The 10,223-nt window shown below is 44.0% G+C and overlaps 1 protein-coding gene across 6 annotated transcripts; it reads left to right on the top strand.

The window, feature by feature from the left end:
• The first annotated feature begins 89 nt into the window (after positions 1 to 89).
• On the top strand, positions 90 to 10,195 carry mideasa (mitotic deacetylase associated SANT domain protein a). 6 transcript variants are annotated; one of them, XM_081717316.1, is made up of 13 exons: positions 90 to 569; positions 1,446 to 3,091; positions 4,475 to 4,705; positions 4,865 to 5,198; positions 5,352 to 5,418; positions 5,632 to 5,774; positions 5,914 to 6,017; positions 6,225 to 6,357; positions 7,187 to 7,275; positions 7,491 to 7,613; positions 7,703 to 7,819; positions 8,032 to 8,231; positions 8,969 to 10,195. In XM_081717316.1, the coding sequence occupies exons 2-13, from the start codon at positions 1,679 to 1,681 to the stop codon at positions 9,189 to 9,191; spliced, it is 3,177 nt and encodes a 1,058-aa protein (XP_081573442.1). In that variant the 5' UTR covers positions 90 to 569; positions 1,446 to 1,678; the 3' UTR covers positions 9,192 to 10,195. The 6 variants fall into 6 exon arrangements, with proteins under 6 accessions (XP_081573442.1, XP_081573438.1, XP_081573440.1 ...); XM_081717312.1 differs by having other exon boundaries at positions 90 to 575; XM_081717314.1 differs by having other exon boundaries at positions 90 to 575; positions 1,431 to 3,091.
• The last annotated feature ends 28 nt before the right edge of the window (positions 10,196 to 10,223 follow it).

The raw sequence follows: 10,223 nt of genomic DNA, 5'->3' as shown, positions 1-10,223 counted from the left end.
TGACAGTTTGCTAGTTGAAAACAGTTCTGGGTCCAATCACGGTTTACTTTCATCGTTCATCACCCTTCCTTAAATCGCAAACGCGCTGATTGGTTGGGGCTTATACGCGCTTTTTTGTTGATAAATAACGTGAGAATAGGTCGATCGTTCTGCGTAAGCGCTCGGAAACCTGTGAAATCCGACGCTTAAATTTCACGGAAGGCGTGCAAATGTTAGTCTGAGTTTACATGAAAAGTATTTTTAGGTTTCAGTCGTCAGTTTTTTAAGTGCGTGGAGCGACGACGCCAATTCCGCAAGAGTTCATGCAAAATGTCCCTCGATGCAGTGGAATGCGTTAATGCCTGTAACTTTATTTTACGCTTGCGTGTTTCGGAACTTAACCTATCGACGTCGTGAAGCTTACGACTTCCTAGAAGACGCTCGATTCTGCCTTGACTGTGGAGTGCTGCGAACAGTGTACATGCACGCAATCGACTTTGCCCAGGGTTGCGACCGTTTCTGCGGAACTCGCCCGTCATCCGAACTTGAAAGCATAAGGAAGAAGCCAAGACGCTACTGCCATAAAAAGAGTAAGAGTAAGTACGTTTTATTCGAGCAGTCGCGTAAACTGGGAGACAGTTTGGCTTTATTCCGTGCGTGTGTTTGCATTGCCAATAGTGAGTCAGTGTAACTTGCTATAGAACGCATTCCTTTCAAGTGCGAGTACGCATATAGGCCCAAGCAATAGAGACCACAGCTGCGTTTCCATAGTGAATTGTATGATCTGTGCTTAACTCTGCGAAGATTCTGTTGTGACACTGTTTCCATCGTGATCTCTAAAGAGCCCGAAAAGGGAGGGGTCAGTAATGGTAAGGAAAAGTTCTTGCTACTTCTCTCTCCCACATTCATTCTCCCCCTTCCCTCCCCACTTCCTGTAATTCTTGTTGTCTTGTACTGCACTGTTCACGCCCCTACAGTTTGCTGTGTGCTGCGCCGTGCTTGAGTGCAAATAAAGTTTCCTCCTAGACAGTGAGCCTCCCAAAGGAATGACGAATCAGCTCATTCTCAGAACTCTAAAACGTGCTTATTATTACATTTTTAGAACAGTTCTTTTGAAATAGTAATGGTTCAGACTTGCACATGGCTGAGTTACCATGATTTTTACCAGAATATTTAGTCCTTGGGGAAATGTTTGTATTTATCAAACACTTGATTTCAGATTTACTGCTCCTGTGAGATTCTCCTTCAGAAAGAGGCCGTGTTATATCCTTTGCTTCAGTTAGACTTTTCTGCTTCTAGCCTAGAGAAATGGTTTTAGCTCAACGTTGACAATTTGTAGATGGCACAATGCACTAAGGAAGCACTCATAAAAAAAAAATCCAATATATACACCGTAAGCAATACTTGAAAGCAGCTGTCCAAACTCAGTATTTTCTCTATGCTTATTGTAGGTCACTCTTTTTCAGGATTTTTGCCTGAGGAATGACAGAGTGTTTAGTTGTTTATAGAACAACTTGTTCAGGGGAGAGGAGCACAGGGGGAAGTGCAATTTGTGTTCTCTTCCCTCTTCCATATGATGTCTGCTCACTGAGACACATCTTTCTGACCGAGGCGGTCAGGCTTACAGAGCAATTTCTTCTTGGATGGTCTGTTCTGGCAGTCACTTCTGAACTCCCTTCATAGTTGTTACAGTTTTACCATGAGCCTCTCTCCTCATCAGAGAGGGAACATTAGTAATCTTGTCAAGCAGAACGTTGAAGCCATTGAGGAACCAGCCCAGCATTCAGGGGAAATCTGCTACAATGTTGGTGCTCCATCCTTGGAACAAACCCACAGCAGTGCTGGTGGAAGGGTGGACCCAAACCTTGATCTCCAGAGCTCAACTGTGTTTAAGCCTGAGAAAGGATATCAAGTATGGGGTCATTTTCAACAGTCTGCTCCAGTGAAGTGGGTGCACCAAGATCCGGCTCATACCTCCAGTTGGTTTCAGGGTATTCCAAACCCAGCCAAACTGCCACAGAACTTTGGCCCTTCACTGAGTGGAATTGATGACTCACGGGGTCATCAAGCTTTGCAAAAGACCAATCATGACATGGATGCCTTGCAGCAAGACAAAATGTCTGCGGGCTCCTCTGTACCCTACTCGGAGTCCTCACAGGCTCTGCCATCAGGAATGGAGTGGGAGCATCACACTATGGCAGCCATGCACCAGGCCCAGTTCCAGGCACTCCAGCAGGGCCTGAAGTCAAGTGAACCTCAGTACCAGCCCCACTCCCTGCGTCATGCCATGGCCGACTCCACCTTGCAGCCTTTCCCATTGGCATTCGGGCCCACCAAGCAGACCCAGGCCTCAGGCTTCTTTCAGGGCTTCCACAGTAGCAGCGCATCTCAGAATCTGGGCTACAGTGAGCAACCCAAAACCCAGCAGCAGCTCATGCAGTTGCAGCAGCACCAGCAGTTGCAGCAGCACCAGCTGCAGCAAATGCACCAGCTGCAGCAAATGCACCAGCTGCAGCAGCAGCAACAGCAGCAGCAGCAACAGCAGCAGCAGCAACAGCAGCAGCAGCAGCAGCAGCGACTGCACCACATGCAACAGCAGTACCACAGTCAGCAGAAACATCTGCAGCAGATGCACCAGCAGCAGAACCTCCAGCAGCAGCTTCAAAGCCTGCAGCAGCCAGAACTGTTCACCGCACAAGCGCATCAGCAAGACCAGCGGCTTCCAAGACCACAGCAACCAGACGACAAACAGTTGAAATCTAATTCTGGTAAGCTGTCTGACCAGAGCCAGCCCACGGCCATACAGCCCCAAGTGCATGATCAAAGTCCCCAGTCACCAAAGAACCAGGATCCTGCTCCCGGTAAAGCTCAGGAAACCCAAGGCAAACCAGGGGCCCTCCCTCGCCGCTCCCGACGCCTCTCGAAAGATGGAGTCTCTCCTCAGAGCAGCCAGCCACCTAAAGAGCCTGCTCATAATGGAGGCATGGGTGTCGTTCATGAACCCTCAGGAAGTGTCATCCAAAGCACACAAAGGAGGAGGAGGGCTTCCAAAGAAATCAACCTTGAGACTCTTGCTCAGAAGGCTTCAGAGATGGAGTTTTTGCCTGCAAAGGTAAGAATGTTTGACTAAAATCCATTGTTAATTGTAGCAGTCTTCCTGGCATATTTTTATATATAAAGACTAAAGGGTGGTCAGCTTGTGCAGTAGTGTGAATTTCATTGGCGTATCTGAATGGCTAACCTTGCTTTGGTGGCTCAAATCATCAGTGTGTGTCATATGGGATGGAAGGCTTTGGAGATTGGATTTGATTTAAAATATGGCATCTCCTAGCCCTTTCTTGAAATATTTTCCTTCTCATTAAGTTGAGGAACTGCCTCACAATATCAAACCACTCTTCATGCTAGGACAAAGTAAAGCTGTCTTTTGTGGTTCCCTTAAACTGATCATGTAAACAGGTTAATGAATATGTCGCCTAAGATTGGGGACTCTTGGCAGCATGTTGAAATATTTAAAAGTTTTGGTCATGCTTCATACTGATCCTCGTGTGCAGTGCAATTTGTGGAATCGCTAATGGTGTCTAATGGCAGCTTTCCCCTGTTCCATGAGGAAAGGCGGTCTGAGTGGTGGGTCCTGCTCTGCAAGCTAACGGAGAGTAGCTTCATGTCTGCACACCTACACATTCCACACATGCTTAAGACACGTTCGGGAGTGTTAGGGAGGGGCTCGCCTGTTAGCAAATATCATGTGCAAGCTGTTTTCACAAGCACTCCTTTTTAATTTTTGTCTCGTCAGAATCCACAGTTCTGGCTTATACCCATCTGTTCTAAAATTATTGCCAAAAAAGTGTAGTACAGTTATATAAAGGCAAAATGTTGAACTCTGTGTGATTACAATTGGCTCAGCACAAACTTAATACCTCCAAAAAATTGGTACTGCAGTAACATATGGGAAATGGAGGCATGCATGTTAGTCTTTTTGTCCTATCGAATCAAATGGGCAGAGAAACATAATGAGGCGGGGCTTACTGTCTGTTTCCTGACATGCAGCCAATCCTGCTTCATCCAGTTACATGTTGAAACTGTCCCAAGTTCAGATAACCATCGCAGAACATTTCATCAGGTTTTACTGATGCTGTGCTTGTTGTGGTTAAAAGCATGTTAATTAGATTTCTCATTGCATTGTAGATTAATTTGATCACACACTTGAATGTCTTACTGTGAAACAAACTATAACTAAATAATTTAAAGGGTTTACTGATGCAACAAATTCTCAGTATTTTTCATTTAATCTGGCAGGTCAAATTAAGGTGAGGTTTCTATCTTAGATGTTGTGTAATTGGATAAGCAGGCTTCTAAATAATTTCTTTTAGACCGAATGAAAGATGTTTAACCAAAAAAGATGCATTTGTTTTCTTTTGTTGTTTCTCCATCTTTTATCCCCATAATTCTGTTTATCCTATTTTCCTTCCTTCCTTCTTCGTCCTGCCCACTGCAGCGTGAAGAAGGCACCTCAGGCAGGCAGGCCGGTATGGCCCCACTGGTGATTCCTGTCTCTGTGCCTGTTCGGAGGGGCCATGCCCAGATGGAGCAAGGGCCCCAATGGGGGCCTGAGCAGAGGCCTCCTCCAGACGCTGCCCAGCAAGAGGCCCAGCCTGAGCGCAAGCCTTCCGTCATCGTCGCACGCCGCCGATCATTAAGGAACTCCGTATCGGACACCTTTAACCAGGTATGTCAGGCAAGTGGGCTTCAGGGCAGCTGTGTTACTATGTTGTTTCGCAGAGCATATTTTGACTTGTATATCAAATAATTCAGGTTGTAAAGTAACACAGGAGACACACGGACAGTACCAAAATGCCTGCGTATCTCTTTCTACATCCACCTGCAGAATGAAGAGAAAGAAGATGGGAGCTCCTCAGACAAGATTAAACGTCGGCCCCGGCCTGAGCCCCTGGTCATCCCTCCACCCAAGTCCTGCACCTTCATCGTCCCATCTGTCTACTCTAGCATCACGCCTTACCAGAGCCACCTGCGTTCCCCTGTGCGCCTGCCAGACCACCCGCTGACCCTGCCCCCCTACACACCTCCACCCATCCTCTCGCCTGTGCGGGAGGGCTCAGGCCTTTACTTCTCCGCCTTTCTGTCCTCCATTGCGGCAGGCAGCCAGTGCCTGCCTCCCTCATCGACGCCCAAGACCGCTTCCAGGAGCCTCCTGCAGTCTAGTAAGCAATACATTCACTTAGCATTTATTTGATAGCAATCACATATATTTGGAATTCATATGCAGCATATATTTGAATGAGTTATCCTTGCAACACTGAATTACACAACATGTTGGCTGTGTCTTTCAGCTATTGTTGTTGACAATTTTATAGGTAGCTCTGACATGACTCCTCCGGTACTTCCTGTGATGGGAGAGGCCACTCCAGTCAGTCTTGAGCCGTGAGTACATTTAGTGCATGCTTATAAAAATAATGATTAAATGTCTAATATTAAAAGAATCTTATATTCTCAATTAATTTCAGCAATAGTCACTACTAAGGAAAAAAAAACATCTTAAACGTCTGTCCTTACATTTTCAAGCTTTGTGTCACTGGATGTGTTCTTAGCATTTCATTCTCTCTCTCTCACTCACACACACACACACACACACAGACGCATAAACATCGGTTCACAGTACCAGGCAGCGATACCTGATCTCCAGGACCCATGCTTGGTCCAGCAGGATGACCACAAAGCTACACTGGTTTGGCTTCCTTTGCCAGAGCATAAACCTACTTCCTCCTTGGAGGAGAAAGGTAACTCCCCATGGGTGAGGAGAGCAGCTCCCAGAGCTATTAAAGCTTATTTTCCTCGAGACTCCATCTCCCACTTTCTGACTGATGCGTTTTTTTTCCTCCCTTCACTCCCCTGCTGACTTTATTTGTTGTGCTCTAGTTGACAATCTGATGAACCTTGCCTGCTCCAGTGTGCTGTGTGGTGGAGGAACTAATGTGGAGCTCATGTACCACTGTCTGCACCAGAACGATGGTGATGTCATGGTAAGCTGAGAGGACTAGCTATATTTTATTCTGTTCTATGATCTATGATGACTACCTATGAAGTTCTGTGTGAGCTTCTGTACTATAGCGGTGACTCGACAGTGTATTATTTTAGAATCAGACAAAGTTTTTTAAAAAAAAGCAAAAAACTGGCACATCATATTCAGTGATTATCTGTATGGGAGTTAAACATGTGTACTCCTCTAGAAAACCCTGGAACAGCTGATGATGAAGGACCCTGTCTTCTCCAGGAGTCACCATCTCGCTCACTACCATTATGCAGGCAGGAAAGCTGATGTTGTTTTGGTGGGGAAGAGCAGGGGTGGTATCCAGGGTATCGGTATGGTAACATTTATTCTCCTCTTCCTGAATTCACTCCATTCAGGCCTGTGTCAGTCCCTCAAGTATGGAATCTGTCACATCTACAACACTGATGGGGGAAAAAAATTATGATTAGGAGTAAGAGCAGATCGTGTAAATACATGCGATGAGGGAATAGAATGTCAGTGTCAATCACTGAACTGTTAATATATACATAATCACTCACTGTGTGATTAACTGTTTTTAATGAAAGGCTCAACCTCATTTATCCCATCAGACATACCAAGCCTCATGATTAAATAAAAAAGCTGAAATATTGTCATTACGAAGATGTGTTGTGTTGTGTTGTGTTGTGTTATGAAGATTGTTGAAAAAGTTTCAGACTATTAGACCACGGCACCTGCTCAGGCTACAGGAGGGAAGGTCGAGTGGTAGTTCTGCTATATGGTTTGTGCAGTCTAGAACCAAGGCACTGCACCATTTCTGTCACACTACAGAATGTAATGAGCACAACCATACATGACATTTAATGTTGCGTTAGAAACATAATGCCATGATGTTAATATCAAAAATGCTGTTAAAAGCATGTTTTCAGAGACTTGGTTAATCTCTGCTTAAATAACAAATTTTATTGGGGATTATTTGATGCTGAGGCAGGATGGTATATAGCTAACAAAGAAACAGTTTTAAGAATATGGATATATATGGTTTTATAAATGGCGTTTTGGCCAGGATCAGTGTATGCATAGGAACATGTTCTCTAAAAAAAACATTTAAGTGTAGAAATCAAACCAAGAACACCTTACAAATGGCAAAGGAAAAGAACATTTTGTGTTCTGTTCCTTCAGGGTCAGACTATTGGACAGCAGAAGAAAAGTGCTACTTCAACAAAGGGATCTCTGCTTACCGGAAGGATTTCTTCCTGGTTCAGAAACTGGTATAAGAATTACTTTTTTTAGGATGCACTGTCCCTTCACTGACTTTCTTTTTAAGGACTAGCCTGTCTAGGAGGAGTTCCTTTTCCTGTTTACGTTCCTATCCTGGCTCTTCTGCTGAAGTATGTATTACAAGTTGTTCAGTTCCATGCATTCATTTGTTGCTGTTTGTTGTTGTTTTGTTTTGTTTTGTTTTGTTTTTTTAACACATGGGTAGGTACGGAGTAAAACAGTGGCGCAGTGTGTTGAGTTCTACTACACCTATAAGAAACAGGTGAAGGTCGGTCGGAATGGGTCCCTCATATTTGGTCACAAAGAACTAGAAGAGAGGAGCGCTGAGGTATGCCATTTGTCCTCATCCATAGATCTGATGGTTCGCTGGTTTACGTTTGTTGTCGAGTAACGGTTCTCTCTTTCATCCATATGAAGATCACACTGAAACAAGAGGAGGCTGGAGAAGCAGAGGAGGGCAAACGGAAGAGAGAACTGGACACCAGTGCCATTCACCTCAAATCTGTGACCCAAACACTCCAGGCCAGTGAGAATGTAAGTATATGAACTGACTGGCTGCTGCTTGCTCCTTTGTGATTGCTGGTTTCTAAAAATATGACTTTCAGAGAAATACTATATTATTTTAATACTTTTGTAGAGACGTCTTCAGTTACTGGCTGAGGACAAGCCATTTGTCATCCAATAAACTACAGAGTTAATTTTCATTGAATTCTGAAAGGTTTTAAATTGTCACTCCTCTTGTACAGGAGGGGAAAGTGCTGGTGCTAAACAACCCGAAGATTGGCTCTGTGAACGAAGCCACTGTGTTGAGACAGGAAGCCCAGACTCCACCTTCCTCGGCTGTAAAACCCCACCCTGAAAGTGTAGGGAAGAGAACTAAGCCTGCAGCTGCTTCCAGGAGTCATGGAGAACCAGAGGGTATATTTCCCTGCAAGAAGTGTAGCAGGTAAGGGTGCGCGTGTGTGCCTGTATGTTTGTGTGCGTGGTCACCTGTGTGCCTGTGTCTGTGTATATCTCGATGAACTAAAACTGATTTTATGTTTGGTGAGTGACTCGGTTTAGTCTCTGTTTGCATAGTAAAGGGTCTGTACAGCCTAGCCAAAACCTCTGCGGAGGCCATCAACACCTCATTCAGTAAGAAACAGGACCTGATCCTTTGTGGAGAAATGGAATCATCCTGGTCAAAAATGACTGGTGTGGATACTTCTTACATTTTCCATTGCGACACATCTTATATGAGAATGCTATGCTTTTAAGAACCCTTCTAGAGAAGATCATATACACTGGTCATATATGAATTTGGTTTGCAGGTGAACAGCAGCACCTAGTGCTAGTTTAACAATGGCTGTATTGGTTTCACTTGATTCACTTGTATTAGTTGATCCACCAGACCTTGACAAGATCTTTGTTGCCATGTTTCGTACTGCTTACGATTCAGATCTCTGACAGATCATTTCTTTTCTGAGAGACATGATTCTCTCCTTATACCATGCCTGTCTCATTGATGTGCCCTGTAGAGCACTTGAAAAACTAGATAGTAGTTTTCTCATAGTGTATGGAAAAACATGAACTTGTGTGGACAAAGACAGGCCTCTGAATGGATTGCAAAGCTCCTGTTTAAAAGATGAGTAATCCAGCGTGTAGAGGAACATGGCTTCAGGACTTTTGGCCTGTAATCCGCAGAGTGTTTTACAAAGTGAAGAGCCGCAGCGCCCACATGAAGAGTCACGCGGAGCAGGAGAAGAAGGCAGCAGCGCAGCGGCAGAGAGAGGAAGAAGAGCAAGCAGCTGCGAAGGCCAGGCAGGACGCAGCAGAGGTGGAGAGGGTGGGAGGGCGAGAGGATGGCAGCGGAGCAGAGGAGAGCTCAGCTGAGGTTGAGGACGAGCGGGATGAAGACTGGTGCTGAGAGAAGACCGAGGCGCTCATTGCACTGGTCCCACCTGGCCCAGGTGTCTGATTTGGCCAGATTTTTGCTGGCTTTTTCTCAATCCTGTAGAGGACTGGTTTATTCAGAGAACTGTTGACCAAAGGTGACGTGAATGCAATGTGGGTTTTTGTTGGTTTGTTTTGTTTGTTTTTGTTTTTTTTTTATATAATCACAAGTGTCATTCGTGCTGTATCAACAAATTTGACACGAATGGTATAACATGAATAAAGTCATAGAAGCATAACCTCAACTGAAGCACATGTATAATGTCTGCTAAGGCATTAGACTTCCCAAATGAATGTAAATTACATAGACTTTATGGCCTATCCAAGGTGCCCATGTTTGTAATTCACTTTTACCAATGTTTTTACTGCGACTTTTGTAATAACTTGGGTATTATTATATATGAATGTCACATTTTATATAACTTTACAGATATGTATCTCACCTGAGGAAAATGTCGGCCACGTTTGTGTAGTAATTTGGGCTTTTTTTTTAATGCGAATGTTTTGCAATGATCCGAATGTGGAAGGACTGCTAAAGCTTAAAGAAAAGTAAGAAATTATGGACATAATATAAATGTAAAAAATACAATTACTATCACTTCAAGGATACACTATTTTAACCTTTATTCCACATGCCTATGGGTAAATTCAAGATGGATATATTTTGTGTACGGAATGTAAAAATGGTGTAAAAGTATGATGACTTCTCAGTGTGGTTGTTACTTTTTTTTAATACAGAGTTTTTAATAGCTAAAATACTTTTTTTTGCAAAAGTGGGCTGAGGGGGCAAGATCAAACACTTCTGTAACCAAATTTGCTGAATGATTTATGCATTCATAACTTTGACAACCAGCTGGAGCATTTGTGTCTTTCTCGTATAGCCAACATGTCTTCGTGTTCTGTTTTTATACACTTATGAGAGAAACTACAGCTGCAGGATAATAATAAAATTGCTTACAAGTGTAAGCTTGAAACATGCTTCAGGTTTGATTAAATAGGAACCAGA

The sequence above is a fragment of the Electrophorus electricus genome, chromosome 7 (assembly GCF_041902795.1).
Source record: "Electrophorus electricus isolate QZ-2024a chromosome 7, ASM4190279v1, whole genome shotgun sequence".
In the NCBI taxonomy this organism is placed as follows: Eukaryota; Metazoa; Chordata; class Actinopteri; order Gymnotiformes; family Gymnotidae; genus Electrophorus; species Electrophorus electricus.
This window is presented reverse-complemented; position numbering and strand designations above follow the sequence as displayed.

What these genes read in the sequence shown, in the direction of transcription:
- mideasa (XM_081717316.1), top strand. Translation starts at nt 1,679, where the DNA reads ATGAGCCTCTCTCCTCATCAGAGAGGGAACATTAGTAATCTTGTCAAG. An exon ending in TGGAGTTTTTGCCTGCAAAG is followed by an intron (nt 3,092 to 4,474) that starts GTAAGAATGTTT and finishes TGCCCACTGCAG; the next exon opens with CGTGAAGAAGGCACCTCAGG. An exon ending in CAGGAGCCTCCTGCAGTCTA is followed by an intron (nt 5,199 to 5,351) that starts GTAAGCAATACA and finishes ACAATTTTATAG; the next exon opens with GTAGCTCTGACATGACTCCT.